This window comes from Pseudoliparis swirei, chromosome 16 (assembly GCF_029220125.1).
Source record: "Pseudoliparis swirei isolate HS2019 ecotype Mariana Trench chromosome 16, NWPU_hadal_v1, whole genome shotgun sequence".
Classification (NCBI taxonomy): domain Eukaryota; kingdom Metazoa; phylum Chordata; class Actinopteri; order Perciformes; family Liparidae; genus Pseudoliparis; species Pseudoliparis swirei.
Window position 1 is genome coordinate 11,823,504 of NC_079403.1, and position 24,930 is coordinate 11,848,433.

At 40.9% G+C, this 24,930-nt stretch overlaps 1 protein-coding gene across 1 annotated transcript; it reads left to right on the top strand.

The window, feature by feature from the left end:
• The first annotated feature begins 19,222 nt into the window (after positions 1–19,222).
• On the top strand, positions 19,223–24,930 carry pi15a (peptidase inhibitor 15a). Its single transcript, XM_056434076.1, has 6 exons — positions 19,223–19,305; positions 19,468–19,801; positions 20,656–20,774; positions 21,957–22,089; positions 22,176–22,291; positions 23,642–24,930. The coding sequence occupies exons 2-6, from the start codon at positions 19,526–19,528 to the stop codon at positions 23,775–23,777; spliced, it is 780 nt and encodes a 259-aa protein (XP_056290051.1). The 5' UTR covers positions 19,223–19,305; positions 19,468–19,525; the 3' UTR covers positions 23,778–24,930.

A 24,930-nucleotide genomic window follows, 5' to 3' on the forward strand; every position in this document is an offset into this window, starting at 1 on the left:
TCTCTCGCGACATTAACCACGTATCGATCTTCCACTTTGTATAGCTGTCCTCCAGAGAAAATGAGCTGCGTCGAGCTCTGTTTACGTTCCTCTCTTATCTGCCAGAGGAAAGCATTGGAGACTTCAAGCTGTATGGAGAGGGTGATGTTGGGAAGGCTGTGCAATTGGTGTGACATGAATTTTAAAAGTCAGAGAACACAGGAATTGCGAGATATGAATTCACGTATAACGCTTCACATAAATCAGTCGGCGCATCATATTAGCCTTGGGTAGCTATGTGTTTTCACCATGGCCTCTGAGATGAGAAGTGGAGGGCCACATTGGGGGCTTTATGCTGTTGGAGGTTTGGTGTGAGGGCTCAGTTTCTGGATGGCAGCACTGTACTAACAAACATTTGCACCGACGTGGATTTGAACTCAAACTAACAAACTGCAAATGCAGCGTTTCAGTGGTGTGAGTCAGACCTCTCTGAAATGATACAGCGCTGTCCTCTAAGTCATGTCTCCACACACTGTTGCATTATTCAGCCTGCAATTGGCAGGATGAACCAAGCTTAAACACTGGAGAAACTGAAACTCACCCAGGTGATATTTAGAAAATGTCATGCTTTGGAATTTCTGAATTGTATAAAACAGAATACAGCTGTTAAATATTAATGGAAGAACAGCGATGGAAATTGACCTTCAACAACACACACTTGAGCATATATAATCCTGCCATGCAATGTTTAAGTAGTAATGTGTGCCCCATTCATAAAAGTAATAAAGTCAGAAGGGATGAGACAGAAATATGATGTTGTTCTTCCCGCCCATCGCCTCTCTCAACACTTGGGACAGAGAAAAAAGAGAAAATGCAAATGGAAAAACCCTAAAAGGTAAATACTAAATATGAAGGGTGAGAGAAAAAAACGCCCAAAACAGGGATCATGGATTGTAGAGTGGATAAGAGCCAAGGAGTGAAGTATACAGTAACATGAGCCACTGTCTTCTCCCTCACTCTCTTTTGGTGAGAATGGGGCAATTGTGACTGTGTCAATTGTGTCATTCTGACTGGCAACAAAGAAAGTTGATAAAAAGAGCTTTTGTATGGAAGAGCATTTAGTCATTTTTTTCTTCTTCTATGGATTAAAATCAACCCACAAACAGACAGGGGAGGAAGACAGAAATATCATGGATATTTCACCAAAACCTCTCGCTGTGCCTTGCAGAGAGAATATTTTGATGTCCCTGCTCTGCGCTTTCCATCCCGAGCCAATCCAGACTCAACTCAACCCAACATAGGCTGTGACCGTGTCCTGACGCTCAGCTTGAATGCAGCAATGGGCTAACCAGCAGCAGGAGCTGTGCCCGTGGGCACAAGCCAAAGCGAAATAAACCCCATCATCAACTGAATGAGGTGAAACAAAACCAAACGCCCACACAGTATTTTTGTCTCTGAGGGGGAATCCACATCTTACTGAGAAAAGTAAGAGTGGACATCCAAAGGGTAAAATAAGGTACGGGAGGGATTGTATATCGGGCAGTTACGTTTGTGTTTGGCTCTAATTTGCCTAAAATATGGGTAACCATTACTTTGATTTAGGGTTGGTTAATGAACTGTGTGAGATCCTTTTACTTCCATTCCACTCAAGCATACTGGCTGAGTGAATAGATTATTGATGTCTCTATAACCATAACCTGAGTACAACCTGCTTTCACTTTCTCTCAGAGAAGAGTTCATATTGCTACCGTAGAGGTCACAGGGGTCAGTCAAGAGGCCCCCACATTACTTCAGGGTATTATGGATTTCAATGGAGAGTTTGTGGCACCCTACTGAATTGTTGCCAGGCTGATAAATGACTAAATCCAAAAACAATAGTTTTGAGAATACTGAAACCCTTCAAATGAGCATGTGACCGCAGGCATGCAACAATAAAACAGGTAATTATTTTCACACTTTCAAAGATTTCTTTTACCTCTCCGAAATGTGTTCATGCCATCCACGATCAAATACATATTTGTAGCAAGCGATACTTGCTCATCTCCTTTAAGTATTAATTAACAATGCATGCATTACTCTTAGTTTTCACAACTTAATTATCATTTTAATTTGTGTACATAGATGAACATAAGCTCTTACTTTTTAAATGTATTCAGATTTCGCCTGCAACCATGACCAAACAAACATGGCGACTGAGTTCGTCAGAAATTCTCAAACTGTGCACAAAACACAATTTTCTCGACAAGAATAAAAAAATCAAAAAATAAAAATTAGTTTAGAGCAAGGTAATTAAGTTTAAAGAGGGGAAATTGAGAGGGGAGAGGGATGAAGAAACCAGCGGCACTCAGCTGTCCCCTTCACAATTATTCTCATCGGTCATAATTACAACAACATTATAAATCCACTAATTCATGCCACACACTGTGTTACTTCTCACACCTCCACCTCAGTCTGTACATACTAATATGGGCACACACACACACACACACACACACACACACACACACACACACACACACACACACACACACACACACACACACACACACACACACACACGCATATCTAATAATCTCTCTTCCTCACTGTACTCAATATGCCCTTTTGTGTGAGAGTGAGTGTGTGTGTGTGTGTGTGTGTGTGTGTGTGTGTTAACCCCTCAGGGAATTGCATGTTTTTTACTACACCAGCATTTGTGCCAAGCTGCGTCATCTCTCTAATGACTTTGCAATAACAATGGCAGAGTTACGTCAGTTACATCCGTAGGGAATCACACAGATTTGGGAAAACAACCAGTCATCGGCACACCGGACAATGGGATGTAGCTGAGGTCGTTAATATTAATGCAAAGACACAGTATCATCTTCCAAAAGAACAATCTTAATAGCAAGATTAAACCAAATGATGTTCTTGATTAGTTTAATGCGATATACTAGAAATAAACGTGATACTGAGCTGATGTGAGCACGTTTCCCACCAGTGACGTTCCTCCTGTTTAGTTTCTCTGAGACATTTCCCTGAAGACGACACATTAGAGCAGATAACACAACTTGCACAACCAAACAGAAATGATCTTAATCTTCCCACACTAATATTTGTCACGTCAGCAAACCCAAACATGAGTAAACCAATTTTTTATTGCCATTTGGAGGCACTCAAATATTTGTATGCTTGAAATGATTCCTGATATGTCCAACCTGTCCAATGAGGCGGGGATGAGAGGGAAGGCAGAGAAGAAGGGAATGCTGTTTGGGAGTCTTAATAGTATTTTCTTTGAGCATGTTTTACGTCACTGCCACCCACGGCTTTTCCTCCACATATGGTGAAGTTCCAGGAAAGTGTTTCCTTAGCCTGTTCTTGATGACAAGGGTCACCTCACTGACACTGCACATGCCGGCCCGACAACTCGTGGCTCAGAGCTCTTGAAGGACGGATACTGTTTTCACTGTCGTTCGATGATAATCTTAAATTTGAAAAGTCCTATTTTATTTGTTGACAATGTACATTTTGGGCTATACAAAGCAAACATTTGCATTGGTTTCATTGTTAGAAAAGGCTGACAATTTGGAAAAGAGATGGGTCAGATTACATAATACATATTGCAAAGTACATTATATCATGCTCTTTGTAAATGTAGTGCATCTTTAATATTGACAGTGTAAATTAAACAACACAAGAGTTATTGCATCATATTTATTACCTTTAAACTCTGTCTTCAAGATGAATAAATGAAACAGCGAACATTTAATATGTATTCATGTCTTCATCTCAGTATGGTCGTTCTTGGATTCAAAAATATTTACCATTTTATTTTTATTTTCCATGACCGCTCCATGAATTTGAATGATAGAGGAAGACCAAGGCAAGTCTCTCTTCTGCTGGCAGGGTGGCTGCCCTAACTGTCTTTGGCTAGACGTCTTCTTCTTTTTCTCTCCATATGATGAACATTTTACGAAATAAATTAGCAAAATTCCCAGAATGAACGACACTAACACAATACAACTCAGCCTGGAATTTCCCAATGTTGTGTACTTTAAACTCAATCCAAAAATGATGGCTTTTTAAGTCTTTCCCATGCTGCAGCATTATCTCTGAGCATGAAAGCATCTTGGACAGAAAGCCTATGCAAACTAAAGACATCTTTATTAAATAATCCATGACACACCCGGTGGTGCTTGCCTCTGTGTCCAGCTGGAGGAGATTTGAGGCAAATCTGGAAATAAAAGTCTTCCAGTTAAAACAGAGAGCAGCAGCCTGTGGGTTCCCACTTAGATGCCACTTGGATGCAGCTGAATGCAACATTGAGATATGTATGTACAGTTGGCCTGTGTTTACATTCTGTGGTGTCTGCACTTTTCCAAGACTTTGCACCACATTTGTAGGATCAACTATTAGGAGAGGCAAGTGTTGAAGAATATTACACACACACACACACACACACACAGACATATATATATATATATATATATATGTATATTTATATATTAATACATATATATATATATATATATATATATATTAAGATATATATATACCACTAGCAGGTCAAACTTCTCACTTGTAATATATCTAAATATTTTTGGCACAACTTTTGACATACAAATTTCTTCAGATGCCACTAATTATTTGATCGTTTCCATTAATTATTAGTGACATTATTGTGTTACTAAAGTTTCAAAATGTATTAAGCTGTATTCTCTTTGCACAATTCCATTTTTTTGTTTCACTGATAAATTAGCATACCACACCACCTAAACTTGTTCATCCTCTGAAATTGCAGGTTTAGAGAAATATAATGAGATTAATAGTCGTTACAAAACAAGATTTAATGGGGTGATTGAGAAAAAGGGGTAGTATAACTCTAAAGGATTAGTTACACTTATTTTTTTATTTTTAGAAGTTAGAACAATGATACTATTATCGACTGTAAATAATAAGCAGCAGCTGATTAGATTAGTTTAGCTATAGCCTTGAAATGGAGAAACAGCTGGTCTGGCCGTTTCCAAAGATGTAAAATAGTTCTACCAAGACCGTAATTTTTTTTAAATAACTCACTTTTATCTTGTTTATGTATTACACATAAGCAAATATAACTATTCATTTAAACCAGAAGAGAATCATCAACCGCTTGAACCTTTCCTTAAGTGGATATACAATCGAGCCGGCTCGGCCCGCCCGCGAGCAAAAAGTAACCTGGATGGTGTCTGATTCGTGGAAACATTGGTAACTCAGACTGCATAAAGAAAAGCCTTTGAAAAAGAAAGGCTATTTTGCCAACTGTTCTCATTGACACATTTTAAGAGTTGGTAATATGACATAATTTGTTGAGCATATGAGTCCTCACAGCAGTTGACACCATGTGGATCTGAATGAGACCACCTTCTCCCAAGGATTTATTCAGCCAAACACGAGGGAATGAGAGCGAGAACGTGACTCCAGATTCAATGATCACTCTTGAGACAGTATTTTGCTTTTTATAGGGACTAAAGCTTTTTGGAATATGTCTATTTCTCCCAAATTTCACCAGGGTCTCCAAAATCATCATAGCAGCTGCAGTGCATCCTGTCATGTGAAATAGTGTGTTTGAGAGCACCTCTTTTTCTTATTGGTGGGCTTGCTTAGGACTGGACTTTGAGAGAAGTTCACATACTATTACTGGTCCAGGGTAAATGCAACTGAGTGAGAAGTCATTGGATAATGTGGACTCAGTAGCCTTAATCACACATTGTATTGCACATCGATTGGACGGGTTTTCACAGAAGCTCGAAAGCTTTGAGAGAGAAAAAAGAAAACCGTCTCTCTTACATTACGCAACACCTGGTAATGTTTTAAGTCATGGATTTGATTGTCAGCAGTCAATCAGGTGGCAATACAATATGAAAACCACTTTTAAATGCAAGTTGGGTCTTAGCCCTGCATATTCTAAATGCAGACTCATGACTTCAATGGTCACTGGTTTTATTGGGAACATATCCAAAAATTGAGGCGTTGACGCTGTAACAGCGACGCCTTTCCTTCCACAGACTCCCTTCATCTGGAATCACTCTGCTACTGTGTGTCTGGGGGCTGAGCTCTGTGGGTCAGAGGGCAGAGAAATGTTTGTCGTTACAACAGTGCTGAGAAATGCCTCAGCAGGACACTGCTACTCTGCTGAGCCTTGATCTATCCAGGAACAACAATAGACACAGAAGAGGTGCAACACTAGCTGATGGGAATGGCAGTTTTTGTGAACTGCAGATTAGGGTGAAATTTCTTAATAATAAAATATTGATTTTAGCAGCGTTTGAACTTTAAGGGAAGTTGACTTAGTTACCTAAACGTGCCTGCTAAAAGGCGACGACTCAAAGGCGACGACTTAAAGGCAGGTTGGAGGACATTCAAAATGGGTCCAATAGAATGCATCCAAGGAACTGTCACATTTTCCCATTGTACCAAGTCCAAGGTGCCAGGAAGTGAGCTAGAGCTTGGTGTCGGGGGCTGGGATAGGCTGATCTTCACTACCTTGATATAATGGGACTTTATTCCAAAGAAAACATGCACATTTGCGACATGATTTTACTTCTGGAACGCCAGCTGAGAGCCTAAGGCATGAGATAGAACATAAGAGGTTAATAGTTTGTCATGTATAGCATATTGGGTGTGTGCGTGTGTGTGCGCGTGTTTTGTAGGGTGGTGCCGAGGCAGTCATAGCGTCATTTGATTAGCTGTGAGGGAAGGATATTTTGGCTGGAAGAAAGGTAAATCATAGTTTCACATCTGTCAACCAAATCACTGTTAAGTTATTACGTTTTTTTATTGTAATTTTTGGACAGACACGGTTTGATTTAGTGCAGTGAAAAATGAGCATGGTTTTGCATTCTCTGGCTTTTCATATTTCATTGAATGCTACCACCGTGAATTTGCTCTCATTCACCTGACAGCTTTAGGTTTTTCAATACATTCACACCGCTGTTCCAAGCACGACACATTCTTCCTTCCCAGAAAGCAAAGTATCTGCAATTTCATTCCTCTCGTGGTCTCAATTTCATTATGGTGGTCCCATATTCTGAGAAAAAAGAAATAAGACGAGAAAAGACATTGCACTAATTGTAACCATGTGCAGCTTGTGGGAACAGCCACAGCGTTTCTTGATTAGTCTCTATTGCACTTTGATATTCAGGAGACAGGCACAGGAAGTGCGCGTTGTCTTGGGGATGCTCGGATACATACGCATTCCCTGACGAACAAACCAGAGCAGGAATCCAGCAGCTGGTGGGATTTGTTTTGGCCCAGGGCTAACCAATCCATGGCCTCACAAGACCCAGACAAATTTCCTGGTTGATAACAAGCAATTTCTGTCACAACAAGCAGCACAGCTTTGGAAAGATTGAATATGAATACAATGTAAACATTTCAGAAGGGTGTGTAAAAGTAAAATCCACCCTTAAACACTCAAGAAATGGATGGGACTCAGTGACTACTCTAAGTTACTTTAAGATGCTCTAATTTATATTTGTGATATTATAATGTACCAAATGACTATGTGTAATGTAAAGGAGAAGCTTGCAGTGACAAACCGACAGACAATTAGTACCCTGCAGTTCCCCTCAGGGTACTTTTTAGCATCTTTCAACTTTTTCAATTGGTTTTAAGGCTCCCAATTGTTCTATTTTGATTCACGCTCATGGTTCTCATCATCAACATCTTCAGCTATGGCAGTTTTCACCAACAACCCAATGGGAAACCCACTTTGCGCTACCTTTCCAGCACCAAACAACAACCAGAAAAATGTAGTTCCTGAAAAGAGATCTGAGCTGCTTTAGAGCCAGATATTATATGCTCACCAGCCCGTCGCTAACCAACTGTACACTATGAAAATCAAATTATGTGGGAGCAGCAAAGTCTCATAAGAGATAGATAGATAGATATATACTTTATTAATCCCCAAGGGGAAATTTGTCGTAACAGTAGCAGCACCAATAACTAAACACACAAGAATAAAAAATAAAATATAAAATATAAAAAACAGGGATGAAAGATATAGAAGTATACAAAGTCAAATATAAAATAAAATATATATGTATATATACAACATATATGCATACACAATACACAATACTAATGACAAATTAAATTAAATATAAAAATATTAAATAGAGAGCAGTAAGTAGAACATGAAAGGCTAAATTGCACAACTGGAATACATGTTACATCCCATAGGGAAACACGTGATAACTTAACCGAACCGAGTCTGGGCAATAACACAGAAAAAAGGTTAAAACGTTTGCCAAGCACATCAAAGTCCAAACATGATACATTAAGAATAACTGAATATGCTGCTCAAGTCAGGTAGAGGGTAACATTATAAGAGCGGTTTTCAGTTTTAAAACATGATGTGAAAAATAGTGATGACCTTTGGATGGTCCTCAAGTAACCTAGTTTAATTTTCTACAAACTTTGGATGTTCAGTACTACTGCAGAGACAAAAGTGAATATTGGCCGCCAGCCTAGTAAATAGGTCAACAATTGGGAAGCATTGATAGGAGGTGAAGTAATGTGTTAGTTCCTAGAAACAAAGTTATAATTTGCATAAACCGAAGACTGTATGTCAGTGGAAGGGTCAATCATGGGATAATATATACATGTGCCTATGATTGGAGATTGGAACAGCGTTTTCAGATGATTAAACCTCAATTTGGCAGATCGTGTTACCGTGAGATGAATTGTAGCTACGCAGCAGCAGAGAAGAGTCGTAGGAAGTTAAAACCATCGCAGAAATTCACAACAGCCAGACAAGCACCGGCATATTTACGCAACATGGGTCGAAGGTTTATGGAAACAAAATGAAAGTTTACTATGTGGAAAGATCCAAAAGGATGTAATAACAAAACAATGCTTGTAGGATGTAAGCTATTGAATGAAGGTTTGACAGAGCTCATCAATAATAGAATTTTCACCCAGGTTCAAGACGATGTTACTATTATATGCTACTATCGTTCAGAAATGGGAAGGGGATGGAACCGTCAGCACAAACATGACAAATGAAAGGGAAAATACAAAAGAACTGTACGCAATAAAGTTCCATCACTCTCCTGCAGACATACAAGCTTTTAACGTCCTCGGCTGTCTTATTGAGGAGATGATTCAATCCTCTTTGTCAGAGCTTTGTTCTTATCCAAAAACTATAAGTGAGCCACTGGATAGTATTTTCCTTCATTACGAGGAGCAAGGCCTCCTTCATTTATTTTTTAATCAACTCCAAATACACTTCTGTGATGGCCGCTCCTGCTGCCACACAGCTGATTTGAATGTTGATAACCACATACACACCTTAGTTTTTAATGTTGTTTTTTCCCCATAGAGTATGTTGAACGTTGAACCCCATCACATCGACAGGAGATAAATGACACATTTTGATTCATGCATCACACTGATTATTTTTGTGTTGTTGACAGTATATTTATTGTTGTAGTGCTGGCATTTAGTGCTCCTTTAGCTGTTTAATAGATGAGTTTCCCATAAGCCATTATAAGTTTAGTTAACCGTGCCTTTGCTGATTGCGGCTGCTGAAGGAGGGACAGCTTAAAGATGGCCCCCGAACGCAGACTTCTTAAACACAAAAAGTGAAGTTCGGAGGATTGGAATTTTGTGGTTAAGAAATGTTTATTATTTCTTTAGACTATGAGTTTGTTGCTAAAATATTCATTTAAACTGAAGTTAATTGTCCTCTTTTGTTTTATTTCCAGTGTACGGATATGTAACGGTCTGGTCCGTTATGTAATCTTCCCTTTTTTCAGTTTGTTAGGTCACACTTCAGAGCAGTGGGTGGCGGTAATTCATCCGAAAACAAAGTTAATTTAGCAGGTAAGTTCTGTCTATTTGTATTCTTCTAGGCCCAGAACTATATTACACATTTTGCACTTTTTTGTTTTTGTTTTTTGGGATGAATAAAAGCTTATTTATGCCTGTTAGCTAAGTCACTCACATCTTCCAAGATTCACTACTGCACCAAATGTGTATTAACCAGCAGAAAAAGTGCCCTAAAAATGCACAATTTCCAATGTTTGGGTAATGTTTCTTAAGCGCAGAGCTGTTTTAGGAAATTATTTAGAATTTGTTTTAATGATATTTTGCCTACAGTAAGAACCACCAACTTTAGCTTATTCTTTACAGTAAAGACGTCCCAGAGTTAAAAGGCCTTAACAACAGTAGTTGCGAATTTCAGAAAATATCTCACAGGTGCCACCAAATGAATAAAGCCACGTTTCTCTGTCATGGTGCAATCAAACTGCAGGGACCATGACCTCTCCGTATTTGCTCCATAAAACTTGGTTTGTTTGCATTGAACCAGAAGAACCAAGCCGTAAATTCTTACGAGGGATGCCACCTGCCGCAGTGGGTTGAAGCCTGTGGGACAGGGAGGGGAGGGGGGTCACCTTGTTTGGAACAAAACAGTCTGAGAGAGAATCCAGTCGCAAGCATAAAAACACAGAAGTTGTTGAAAACCATGTCAAACAACAAGTGGGTTTTGACCCAATGTTTGGGAAATATCCAATAATTGTATGAGACCCTTTGATCAGTTCTATCAACTGCAGTTAGGAAAACCTAGAAACTGCATGAAGAAGACAAGAGTCCAAACGGGGGACTCACAGAAACTCACAGGGTCTTTGCTTCATCTTAACTTAAAATCCATCACTTCCATGGAACACAGAGCACAAGAAAGCTCGAGCTTTTCTGATAAGCTGGATCCAATAATAACACTGATGTAATCATAAAGACTGGGCAAGAGCCTGCTAGTGACAGATTGATGTTTATTTCTTCGACGTCACTGACCTAAACTCATTTGAGATATATACGCAAGAAGCCTGTCTGAATCTGAACATCTTATGTCCTTTTATGATTTCATGAGAGTCAAATCAAGAATGAATCTGTTTTATTTCCAGCATCTTTGCTGTGTTGGTACATAGCTGAACTCTCCTTGGAGTTTGAGGCTTGATTCACAGTTTCCTGTCATCCTCAAGGCCAAACTCAAGAGAGGGGGGAGCGGATTCTCGACCACTGCTACACTCCCTTCCGGGATGGATACAAAGCCCTCCTCCGCCCGCTCTCGCAAATCGGACCACCATCCAATCCAACCCCCTACAGGCAGAGGCTAAAGCAGCAACCAATCGCTGTGAAGGAAGTGCAACGCTGGTCGGACCAATCGGAGTCTATGCTACAGGACTGTTTTGAACGTGCTGACTGGGATATGTTCAGGGCCGCGTCGACAACAACGCCAGTGAGTCTGGCCCTCAGTCACCGGTTCATCAAGAAATGCATGATGACGTTGTCCTACCAAGTCGGTTCGGATTTATCCCAACCAGAAACCGTGGATAAATGGCGATGTTCGCTGCACTGCGCGCAACACCGCCTTTGACCCGGGAATATGGCGGAATACAAAGAGCCCGCCACGACCTCCGGACCATCGGCTCTGCCAAGCGGGAGTTCAGGAACAAGGTGGAGGAAAAGCTCAAGAGCCATGACATGAGAGAGTGTGGAAGGGCTACAGACAATCACGGACTTCAGAGGGAAAACCAGCGGTGAAGAGAACTCCTACCTCCTCCCAGGCGAGCTAAATACATTCTTTGCTCGGTTCGACGTGAACGGCAGCCGCCAAGGCAGCGCCGCCCGAGGACCAGCCTGCTGATCATCATCTCAGGAGGCTGTGCGCAGAGCCTTCAAGCGGGTGGACATCCGGAAGGCGGGTCCCGACCACATCCCGCGCAGGCGCAGTTGGCAGAGAGTGCAGACATCTTCAACCTCTCCCTGTCCCAGGCTGTTGTTCCTGAGAGCTTCAAGATGTCCACCATTGTGCCTGTCCCCAAACACCCCAAGGTAACCTGCCTGAATGACTGGAGACCCGTAGCCCTCACCTCGATTGTCAGTAAATGCTTGAGAGGTTGGTCAAGGACTTCATTTGTTCCATGTTGCCTGCCACGCTGGACCCATTGCATATCATCGTCAAAACAGATCCACCGACGACGCAATGCCATGGCACTTCACACCGCCCTTTTCCCACCTGGAGGGAGGAACTGTTGTGTGCGAATGTTGTGGACTACAGCTCAGCTGCTCAACACTATTGTTCCCGCCAAGCTCGACACCAAGCTCAGAGGTTCAGGCTACCTACCATGTGCAGCTGGATACTGGACTTCCTGTCGGCCGCCAGGTGGTGAGGATGGGCAGTACCACCTCAGAGCCGACCCTCAACACGGGAGCCCTCAGGATGCGTGTTGAGCCCTCTCTACTCCTGTACACCCACGACTGCACGGCCATGCAAGCTCCAACGTCATCATCAAGTTTGCTGCTGTGTTGGGCGACACAACAGTGTTGGGCTGATCACCGACACAGCCTACAGGCACAGGAGGAGTTGATCACTGGTACAGTGGTGCCAGGAGAACAGCCTCGCCCTCAACGCCAAGAAGACCAAGGATCGATCGGACTACAGGAAGCGGAGAGGAGAGCACACCCCATCTCCATAGACGGAGTTGCAGAGAGGGTCAAGTTCCTCAGCTTCCTGCACATCTCGAGGACCTCACATGGACCACGCACACCACCACGTGGTGAAAAGGGCCCAACAACGCCTGTATTTCCTTAGTCGACTCAGGAAATTCAACATGGCCCCCCCCATCCTCACGACAATCCACACCAGTACCATCAGGAGTGTTCTGACAGGTTGCATCACCGCCTGGTACGGAACTGCACCGCCCTGGAGCGTAGGGCACTACAGAGAGTGGTGGTCGGCACAGTACATCGTTGGAGGTGAGCTCTCCATCCTGGACATATACACGCAGGCGCAGGCCAAACGGATGATGAAAGACAATAACCACCCCGCCACAAACTGTTCACCTTCTACCAGTCAGGCAGGCGATACCGCAGTATCAAGTGTCAGACAAACAGACTGAGGGACAGCTTCTTCAGTCAGGCCATCAGGCTGCTGAACAAGGACTGAGACCTCATTTAACACACACCAGAATATATATTATTATATTATTTTATATATATATATTATATATATATATATTGTATATATATATATATATTTTAAATATATATATTTATATATATATGAATATTATATATATATATATATATAATTATATTGTTTTATATATTTATATATTGTTTTATATATATTGTTTTATATATATATTGTTAATATTTTATTCTTCTTCTTTTTTTGTGTGTGGATATTGTATAGTTTATTCTCATTCTTATTCTGAACCGATTTTATCTGCTATAAAACTGCTGTCGGTGTTTTGCACATAAGAATTTCACGAACCGATTATACTTGTATAGGGGGGGTTGACTTAAAAACTTGAAACTTGAAAACATCAACTAGAGAAGAAAAAAAGATTACAAAATTCAGAATAACACATTTTGTTTTGACTTTGTTTCAGGTCCAATTGAGGCCTCATCTGCTTCTGAGCTAAACAAGAGTAGATTATCACACCAAACTGTATATGGGAAGAAATAAATGCATTCCTATCACTGTGCACAATATTCTTAAACACATTGGAGCTGGACAATGTAACAGCTAGGCTTGGCACATCCAATCATCTTACATCACACTGAAGTCAAACATCTTGTTGAATCTAGAGTACCAAATCCATAATGCAGAAATCCAATTAAACCTAACTACTGTTAAGTTTCTGTAACAATAGTGTCTACTTATACCATGAAAAGAGCAACCATGAGTCGAACAATGGTATCACTTGTGTCATTGTACTTTGCTTCTGACAGGTAGCTGCTTGAACGGCTCTAATAGGATCAAGGAAGAAAAACTGACATCAAAAATAATCCGACATAACAATTTGCATAATTTCTTAATAATGAATGGTACAGTTCACCAGATGTCACCGCTGCACTCTGGACGCAAATTCTACAAGCTGCAGTCGTCGCCGGTGCTTTCCAGCAACACTAAAGCTCTTACCAGGTGCCAAGTGAGCAAAGATCAAGTCTTATACAACCGTGTGGTGTAAACTTCAGTCGAATCATAAATCCTGGGCAACATTTTGATGACAGGACAAACAGACTTTCGCTAAGGATTTCATTTTAGGGATCAGAAGGTAGGTGCGTGTATAAAAGTGGATTTATAAAGCTGGTTTATGATCTGTTTTCAATTTTTATCCTATAGAACTTCATCAATTAGAAACATGCATTAGAGTTACAAAGGCTAGGGTGTTTTGCCTCAAAATAGTGCAGTGTATTTATCATTTCTGCCAGGGACAAGAGTCCCAGAGGCCCTGCCATGCCCAGGAGAGTCCCAGCCACACGGCCTGTCTGCCAGAGCCCAGCTCATTGCTCATCTGCTGTCTAGACTGCCTCCAGGCCGACCCAGCCACAGCCTGATCCAGCCAGCCGGACGGTCAGCCGGCTTGCATCTGAACTTCTCCTGTGCTCCTAACTGGCCAAGGCTACAATAAGTCTACCTTTATCAGAAAAATCAGGAAACAATCTGCATTCATAAGAGTGCTAAATGTGTGCCGACTTAAACAACTTAAAAGAATACTTTTGCAATTTGGGAAAAGCTTTTACTCAATTTCTTGCAAAGAGTTGAACACCACTCTCATACTGAATGTGTTTTGCTAAATATAACGATAGTCAAGAATCTGAGAGACTACTTAGCTTAGCAGAAAGTTATGGAGCATGGAGAAACCGCTAGCTACAGGATCTAGTGGCAGAAATTGAAGATGATATAAAAAAGTTTTCTTCACTCTTAAATCACCTCAAAAAAACAATTGTTGTGATTTCGTTCCCTTATTACAAGGCGTCTATATCTACATGTGGAGCGAGTCCTCCTCACGGAGCCTACTCTAGTTTCTAGAATATCCCAGAATGGACAAACCACTGGCTCTTGAGAGGTCAACATGTTCTCCTTCACTCTATCCCCTGTTAAACCAAAGCTGTCCGTCTCCTGTCTCTAACCTCATGTAATGTACAGATAAGGGGCATTGATCATCTAACATTTCTCAAAATGTCAAACTATTCCATTAAGACTTATAATATAATGCCAACCCATGAAGTGGCTTGTAAATCACATAAAATATGGAACATAATTAATGACGCATAATCTCCTGGTAAAAGTGCAGAGGTATATCACAGCTTTCCAGACAACTCTGTAAACGTTATTTTGGGTTTGGCAGCTCTCTCATGAGTCCTAGTTGATATTTTTTGTTACCTGCTGTCATGAAGATCCATCATAAAACGCCTGATCTCTAACTTTAGATCCTGCTGGATTTTTCATGTTTGCCTGTCTCTCTCTCAGCTGACATCTGAACCTCTTGAGAAATGTCTGCGTGTGACCACAGCTCCGTCTCTGTGCAGTCTTACAAGGCCTGAGCATCAAAGATGGTTGTAAATGTCTTATAGATGGGTGAGAATATCTGGGGGCAAAGGAATGTTACATGTCAAAAATAGATCCACAAGCTGAGCGACTTATTCCTGACGAAAGAGTTGCCCCTCCAGTAATCCCTCAGGTTTCTTCCCACACTCTAAACAGTGTTTCGGGGAAGAGGGTTTTTAATTGTCTATGTTCTGCCGACATTATGTTTGTTTCGATTGTTTGAAGCGCTTTACAAGCCCTGCATAAAGGTTCCCTCTTCATTTAACTTGTGCCATCTACTGTTAGCAATTATCCACTTCATCTGGAAAATAAAAACTATTTTCCCAATGTGCTGAATCTGAACCTCAAAAAGTCCTTTGCTTCTTACTCTTGCTTTACATGCTCTCTGTAGTGTGTGTGTTTTTTCCCAGTGACTTCCAGGGAGGACAAAGTCACCTTAGATTCCACTGAGCAGCCAAACTACAGCCAGACTTGTATCTAGACAACAGGGAGAAAACATCCCGTCCGGGACAGATTTTCTTCGGTCATGTTTGTGGAGGTCCCTATTCAGTAAACACTAGACAATGTGGCTTTGGGTTACATTGGGTAATCTTTCAGCAATAAGCCTTACAGTACCAGCTGGCATTGCAGGCAGTCTCTTACTAGTTGGATTCTATGAAGAAGAAGTATTTTATCAGTGATGTTGTATTAGCACCTTATATTATATATAGTCTAAACACAGCCAGAATTTAATTTTGTATTAAATTGAAGCTCAGCAAGGGCCCTCTTTGATCAGAAGACTTAGATATTTATTGAGTTTATTACTGTGCGTGTTACTCTTCGGACAACGGTTGGAGTAATAATCAACTCCTGAACTTCTGCCGGGGACACAGGGTTGACGCTTTCTCACCCGCAAGGTTCTTTCAGTGTCAATAAGCCTTCGCCGCATCGTAAGTTAGCAGACTGTGTGAAACATACAGTATTTGCTGTGTAACTGCATGTTGCACTGATACAATGTTTAACAGCTGTGTGTGGAAGAAAGCAGCCTGGACAGTTTGAAGTTAGAGGCTGGGCTTCTGACCAATGTAAACTACTCTTGAAATGTCCCTTTCTCTTTTGCCCCCTGGCCAACAAAAACCAACGCATGACATAACAACTTCCAAGCTGCCCCAATACAATGGCCCTTCAGAATTCAAAATGAAATACGATTAATTTTCACAAATAATAGGTATTCTCTTTTATCAGATTTATATTTGCATTACTTGGCCTGACTGATTAAAGAACTCTCCAACAGATTGGGAAGTACGCTTTGCTTACTTGTCGAGAGGTAAGAAGATCGTCATGTGTCAATCTTCTCATCAAACTCTCATCAAGGATGCAAATATTTTGATAAAGTAACAGAATAAATACAAAATGCAAAACACCACAACCACCCTGTGAACAACTTGATGCACAGCTTATGTCTGATCTTTCAAACTCCTTCCAGAAGTTTGAGTCTTTCAAATCATAAAAGAACTCTTTTTTCATTTGTCCTTTCACATGCTACTGCTGTGGTGGTGACTTTCCCGTGCACTGTGGGTGCTGCCAGCGCAGTAACAATAGCCCTGGGTGGAGTGCACTGCTGAGCTGGAGTTTGCAACATGTGCTTGAATTGCTTCAATACTGGACAGAGCGAAGAGCCATCCTTTAGAGATTATATACTTTTTGAATTGTCCACGTCAGGTTGCTTTGACCCGGACGTGGGCCAAGAACTGTCCACGAGCCCTTATTTGCTTTAACCTGCATTTAAAAAAAAATGGTTGTTTTGATCTTGGATTTATTGCACATGGAACTAGTCAAGACAATGCAAACTCTATTTCCTCAAAATCTTTTAGTTTTGGATTATTCTGCCTTTATTGGGTGAATATAGAATCATAATCAATGCAACACTTGTTGAATTTGTCTATTATCCTGATGCTATTCCTCTTTTGCTTTCCCTCTTGCGCAGCACTGCACCTCATTCTCTCTGCTGTCCTGGCATCGACACGGGGCTTCGAGAGGCCTCCGGAGAGGGGGAAAGCATGGGGGAAACTTGGAACAATATATTGTAGGTAAATAAATGCTCTGTTTGAAAAAGAATGCCTTTCCAAAACAGACCCAAAGCCTCTCTCAGCACGTGCCCCAAATAATGCCCCAATTACTCTAACAATGTGATAATAAAGCTTTGACATTATTCAAAGTCACTGGGTTCACTTTGTTAACAAGTACCAGCACTCTGAAACGGAGGGAATATCATCTGGGGCTTGAGGAGACTGCACGTGAGGAAACTGTGTGTGTGTGTATGTGTGTGAGAGAGAGAGAAAGAGGATGGAAGAGAGATACAGTGGAAGTACAGTATTCTATTAAACCCTGGCTTTCCACAATAAATCTCAGAAGCATATGAACAAATAAATATAAAGATAGTGAGAAATGCTGTGAAAAGGGTGTATGTTAAACTGATATGATAACACTAACAACAATATGGCTATAAACCCGGGGATAGGATTTCTGCGCTGTGTTGATCAGAATCTGGGGCTAGCAGGCTGTGCTGGCTGCAAAGTGGCCGGACTATTGATACCAGATGAGAGTCAAAAATAGTGAGCAGATGGTGAATAACAGAAAAGAAACCCACAATGTCTAAATATATTTCAGGTAATAAATAGATATATTGGTTGTTGGGTATAGTTTGATAACAACTTGAAAATAACAATGCCCTGTTTCTGGGTTCAAATCGTATCTTTCACTACAGAGTCACTATTAGAATAGACTTCTAGTCTCTTTAAGCTTGGAATAAGACTGAAGTCTTTCTCGTTGTGTCGTCTTTTCCTCTCTGGCTGCCTTCTCAGGTGTCTAATATGCTACTTAAGTAAAACATAAATAAAAACATCATCACATCTTCAATCCTCACACACACCTTTACCTTTACACTTTTTTGTATTACCTGCCAAAATTCAAGAACCCTGGCATTACGCAGAACCCTAGACCATGCAGGTCTAGAAAGTAGAACTATTCAACTAATCTGTCAGGATTTATCTGACAACTTTCCATCCAAGTGAAACCTCTGTTCAGGAAGAGCATCAGCGGAGAGAAGGAGCTGAAATGGATAGATGGAGTGAAACGGAGGAGAAAAGTTTTGAGTGATAAATCCCTTCCACCAGTTCCAGCACCTGAAAAGTCCATCACTTCCAAGATGATATATTCTGGGAAAGCACCAGTTGTCGGCAACAAGAGAGAGAAGAAAAAAGCGAAAGAAAATTGTTCCTGCGTCACGTTTCTTTAATTTGTTCACCAGCTGCCAATGAAAAGAGCTGCAGTCTTTTTTTTTGGTGTGTGTGTGTGTGTGGGTGGGGGGGGGGGGGTCTATGAAGAAGTGTAATCTTCATAGACTAGTGCACGACAAAGTGGATTCTCCTGACCGGTGAAGTGCCAATCAAGTCACTTCAAAATAAACTATCATAATCAGAAACTTTTTATTGCCAAGTACGTGACACATTCAAGGAATTTGACTGGATGAAAGGTGCATAGCAATAAACAAAAAACAGTTCAGGGACATTTGGAGTTAATAAAGTTTAAAATATGAACATGAATCACATCCAGATACGCAGCATACTTCAAACCCTGCACAGACTCTTTTTTTTAAACCGTAAAGACATATGCTCCTATCACCTTGATGCGTGAACACAAACCTGAAGCAGATGGCACGATCAAATTAAGAGTGGCCACGAATGGGTTCGGAAAAAGCAAACGTAGGCTATAATGTGTTTCAGGTGACAAGGAGGGGCTGTGCGTCCACCTCCTCCCTGCGTCGTCCGCAGCCAGAGCCTATATAAGCCCCCACAGACGGACTGTTCCTGAAACACTCTGAGTTTGCAAAGCGTGAGAGCTCCAAACTTTCCCTCCCTCTCTCCAGTCCATCACTGAGGCTTTCGAGGTGACACACAGCCTTGGCGACACAGGCGCGAGACGAGGTAGGACCAACGACTATTGTGAAGGAATGCCATTCTGTATTTATATATCATAACGGATGTAAGCTTGGTTTAGGCATGTATTTTTGTAATTGCATTGCATCTCACGTGTGCGCACCACAAACAGCACTTCAAGTCCTCTTTTTTTCTTTTTCTTCTTCTCAGATCACTCCGAGACGCGGGATATTTTGCCTGCAGTTTCCAACACACAACAAAACCGAACATGAAACCTGAGTTATTTGCTGTAGACTTAATACTGCTTTGCTTATCTTGCGGAGCAAGTGCATTGGCAACGACTTTCCCTGCGGTCTCCACGTTCTTGCCAGCCGCCAATTTCACCAATGCTGGCGCGGCGCGCAGCCATGGGACCGATGTCACGACGATATCCAAAACCAGGAGGAAGCGTTATATTAGTCAGAACGACATGCTGGCCATTCTTGACTACCACAACAAAGTAAGAGGGAAGGTGTTTCCCCCAGCATCCAACATGGAATACATGGTGAGTGAAAGCTTGCAACTGAATTCATTTTGTCTCTGTTTTATTTGTCTTATGAATGTGTATATATTTACACTCAGTGTATGCTATTATTGGATTGATGTACCATATACCTCCTCTGATGTGTTATTGTTATGTGCATGTTCTGGTAGTGACCAAGTGCATGCAGCAAGTCCAATTGTTTGACATAGGAAGTGATGGAAAATCCAATTTTTTGGCAAAGAAATAAAGTGACAAAACTTTTGTTTGCACATTCAGTTTATGAGCAGATTGCATTGCAGGAGACCACCACAGTAGTCACTTCCAAAGGAGGAAGGGTCATGTATGGCAAGTGAGCTGTCGTTGGTCACTTGATGGAAAAGTCTAAATCAGAATTTTTTTATATCGCCATATTTCAGCTCCAAAATATACTTTCAAGGTGTGAAGTAGTACAATGCTCGCCTTCCTTTGAAAGTTGGTTCCAGCAACTATTTCAGACGAATGAGCTGACATATTTCCATTTATAAAATTGGCAGCACCTCCATCCACTAACCACTTTAGTATGAAATAATCAGAGGGAGTCTCTCCTCATTTCTCCAGTCACAGTCCATTCCCAACAAAACCATACATTAGTGTGGCTATGGACAAGTTTGGGGATCTGGTATTCTTAAAGCGATGCTGTTCATACAGTGAAAGAGTGACAACTCTCGCTGCCTCTGCAACTGAGTTGATGGATGACTTTTGCGTCTTGCCATGACAACACCTGTAACAGAGCTATGAACTCAACTTCCGACTATTATCTCACATCTCACTGAATGAGAATCTAGTGTTGGTACGTTCAGTTATGTGATGGGTTTCCACATTCCCTGTGTGTGTAGGTGTGGGACGACACCCTGGCGAAGAGAGCCGAGGACTGGGCTCATGCCTGCCAGTGGGAGCACGGGCCACCTCACCTCCTCAGGTTCCTGGGTCAAAACCTCTCCGTCAGGACAGGACGGTGAGTGACCTTTGACTCCACTCCCCCTCACCGACATCTGCTGCTCCTCTCAGGGGTGACTCTCTCTCTCAGCAGTCATGGTCATTGCCTTGCCGCCCCCTTCTTCTTTCTCCGAAAGGTTTTTTGCACAGTGACCCGGTGACTGCTTGAGGAATGCTCCTTTGACCCTTCAAATAAACAAAAGTTGCGTTTTCAGCCATGACCCCTGAGGACAAAAGCGTATCCCTTTAGTGGGTCTTGACTTTCCATTTGGAGACACAGGGTACCTTCACATGTTTCTACACTTTGAGATTTTATTGAGGAACAACACGAGACTCCTGGGAATACAGCTTATACTGACTATTCCTTGTGACTCGCTGAGAGAGTTCTACAGAAAACAAATCGACTAGATCTAAGTAGTAATACCATATAGTTTACTTTCAGAAAATAATGTAGAAACATTTTACATTTAGTAGGAAAGAGTCAATCTAGTTTGACTAACTTTTCTGTGAATTGGAATTCACTGAAGACACTGACTGCTGTGTCAGCATTTTGCAGTGCAGAGCGTGTTTTAATATCTGGCCATTCAAACCTTTGCTGTTTGGCTGCAAGCCCTGAAGCTCTGGGGCATCTTTAAAATGCCCATGTTGATGTGCTGAAATATGGTCAGTTTGTCAACTTGTAATGTGGTTTTAATAGTGCAGTTTAATAGACAGTCTATATATTATATTTCAGAACCTCAGGTGATTTATTTGTTATTGTATTCAGAGTGTCTGGAACAATGTAGTAGATGTTTTAAAAACCATAACAATGACCATTTATGGTAAGTCTCAGTCCACAATGTGACAATGCATATCCTGAAACACGTAATGACTGAAAAATATAAATAAATCCTCTTCTAATTCTAATTCACAAGACATTAAAACAAAGTTGGTTGAGTAAACCAAAGCACCTGAAGGGGACTGAAAACTCATAACACTTCACACAGAAACAATATTGAGATTGGAACCCAACAGTTTATGAATTCAAGATCCAAGTCAGTGTTCAAAGGTTTCTTTGATCCATAAATCCTGAATGCACCTGCAGCTAAACGACACAACAACCTCTTACTAGTTTGTTCTCAAATATATTGAGAAATGACAAATGGGACCTAATCAACATGTGCAGTGTAGTTTTCTAAACATGTCTGCCTTCTGTTCACAGCTATCGATCCATTCTCCAGCTGGTGAAGCCGTGGTACGATGAGGTCAAAGATTATTCTTTTCCATACCCCCGTGACTGCAACCCTCGATGCCCTCTTCGATGCTTCGGGCCCATGTGTACCCATTACACACAGGTAGAAAGACAACAATGAGCATTACATGCCGCACTGTTGAGCTGGTGTAACAATGGCATTGACTGGCTGTCTTTTCTTTTCGGCAGATGGTTTGGGCAACATCCAACAAGGTTGGCTGTGCTGTTCACACGTGCCACAACATGAATGTATGGGGTTCAGTGTGGAAACGGTCAACGTATTTAGTTTGCAACTACTCACCCAAGTAAGTAGTAGTCAATCTTGTACAGTGTTAATGACATGCTGTAAGGAAGCCTGTTATTCCTAATGAACCTGTTAACCCGATGACGATATGCTGACGGCAGGCTTAATCCAGACACAGGCGGCTCTGTTCTGAGCCGAGCTGTGAAATGCCACCCATGTTGCTGGGAGCTTCAGATAACCTCGACACAAGCCCGTGAACCGGTACCGCAGTACCAAAGCTCAGAAGAGCCACGAAACAGAAGGGAAATTATCCTACAAATTCCAAGAATCAATGCCTGTTTGGACTTGTGACAGACTTGTGACCTGGGTTCTTTAATGCCACTGGTTTGAGACGCATGGAAGAGGAACAGGCTTAGAACATTGATGACCTATTTTAGTTTGACAATTGAAAAAAGACCCTTAGACTAGGAGCTTGGATCAGGTTGTCTGCTCTGCAAAAGTCACTGTATGTGAAGTACTTGATGCAGCTATACAATCAGCTGGCACGGACATCTGGAATTTGTCAAATAACAATTTGGCTGGTGTCCATTTATACACTATATTATAAGATGACTCGATACAAATACTGTCAACTCTGATTTCTCATTTGCTCACAAAGTACAGATTGCAAAATAAGTGATTTTCTTCTCTGGACTAAACGCATCGCATTATTGTAATATTTTATATATTCATCTCAAGGGCCATTTGGTAGCTGTTGTGGAACTTTCGATAATAACAAATTAACATCATCAGCAGATAGCTCGTCATTGGATACTAGATGTTTAGATTTATACTTAGATGTACTTTTTCTGAGCACTGTAAGGGCCTTGGGGCACATTTTATCATCAGATGAAGATCATGTGATATGATATGATATGATGTGATATTCCTTTATTCGTTCCACAGTGGGGACATTTCAAAAATCACAGCAGCGGTGCACATCAGAGCATCAATGAAAATAAATATATAACACAAAACTCAATACTAAAAACTAAATACTAATACTAATGCGAAATATACAGGGGGAAAACAAAGTAAAGTGCTGAGTAAAGTAAAGTGCACAGTTTGCCAGTTTGCCATATGAGTTAGAACTCAAGAACAGCTACTAACTGGACACTAAGATGAGTCTGTTTCCAATGCCTTGAATGATCATCAATATTATCCTTTTTTAAAAATGACTATAGATGTTTTTCTTTAACTTCTTGGGAATACGTGTCTCGACAACCCACTTTAATGAATCATCTTTACGTCCACATTTCAGGCCATTTTAGACGTGCAAGCCAGTATTCAAAAGTTATATTTTTATTATAAAACACTCAATTTTCCTGTCACCTCTAACTCCATTGACACTGTACATGTTTCTGTCTTCCAGGGGTAACTGGATCGGAGAGGCTCCCTACAAAGTAGGAGTACCCTGCTCCGCCTGCCCCCCCAGCTATGGGGGCTCCTGCAGCAACAACATGTGCTTTCCCGCTCTCAAGACAAACTACCTGCACTGGTTCAAATAAACACAGGTTTCCTCTCGACATAAGCTGACGACATACAGTACCACAGAGACATCATATTAATCCCGTAAGGATGTGCACAAAAGTCTTGGACCACACTATTTTGTATATATGGGCTTATTTAAAGACACAAACATACATTTGAAGGCAGCAGACGATTTTGATGACTTGTACATAAACTGTAAATGAATGTTTTACATAGTTATTTTCTAATTGTATGAAATATAATTTATGTGTAGAATGGGTCCTTAAACACAGACTATACTATAAGGTGCTGCTGCATATTTCACTGTTTGTTTACCATTGATAATGTGGTAATTATGGACATAACAAGATCATAGCTGCTCATACCTGCTCACTTTGGTGCTATGGGCATCACACCTTCATGTTGTGTGCTCTGCCTTCACAGGAATGTTGTGATATGAAGATCAAAGCTTTTGACCTCAGAGGGTAAAACCTACACTGTCAGTGTCAACTTTGTAGCTGCTGTCGGTACAACAAACGTCATACTCGACTCTATTGCAATTTCCATTTTTGTCCTGCAACAAATTGTTGCAGAAAAGTGCACTTACTGTTAACTTAAAGTATATGACAAAAGGAATATGCACCAGTCAGATTAGGAGGTCTTTATTTGAAGGTGTTGGCATAGATGATGCTTCTATTTGTCCGAACAGTTTACATCTGTGCAGATTGGTTTTGTTACATTACAAATATTTCACAGGTTTCATACATTATTATTCATACAATAATATTCATGGGAAAATATTTAATTGATGTCAATTTTGTATTGTTTGTAAAAGGATTGTAAATATGTCTGAAAAAAGTACTGAATATGGTTCATTTGCATATCAGCGTTCATAATGTTGAAGGAAATTTGCTAAAATTAGTAACTTAGTACATTTCTATGAACTAAGCACTAGCGTTGTATTGATCAGAGAATGCCTCAACACTTTTAACTTTGGCAAATTAATCAGAATCCCTTTTTTAATCGGTATAGTTTCTGAGAAGGACACGATCTATACTTAAGTGGGAGATAATGCGTAACCAAATGGGAACATTTACCGCACTGATTGTATTTAAATCAATAACAAGCTATTTATGCAATGAACTGAGCGCTTCCTGTTACTTGTATTTGTAATAAAATTGTGTATTTTAA

What these genes read in the sequence shown, in the direction of transcription:
- pi15a (XM_056434076.1), top strand. Translation starts at nt 19,526, where the DNA reads ATGAAACCTGAGTTATTTGCTGTAGACTTAATACTGCTTTGCTTATCT. An exon ending in CTCTCCGTCAGGACAGGACG is followed by an intron (nt 20,775 to 21,956) that starts GTGAGTGACCTT and finishes TTCTGTTCACAG; the next exon opens with CTATCGATCCATTCTCCAGC. An exon ending in GTTTGCAACTACTCACCCAA is followed by an intron (nt 22,292 to 23,641) that starts GTAAGTAGTAGT and finishes TCTGTCTTCCAG; the next exon opens with GGGTAACTGGATCGGAGAGG.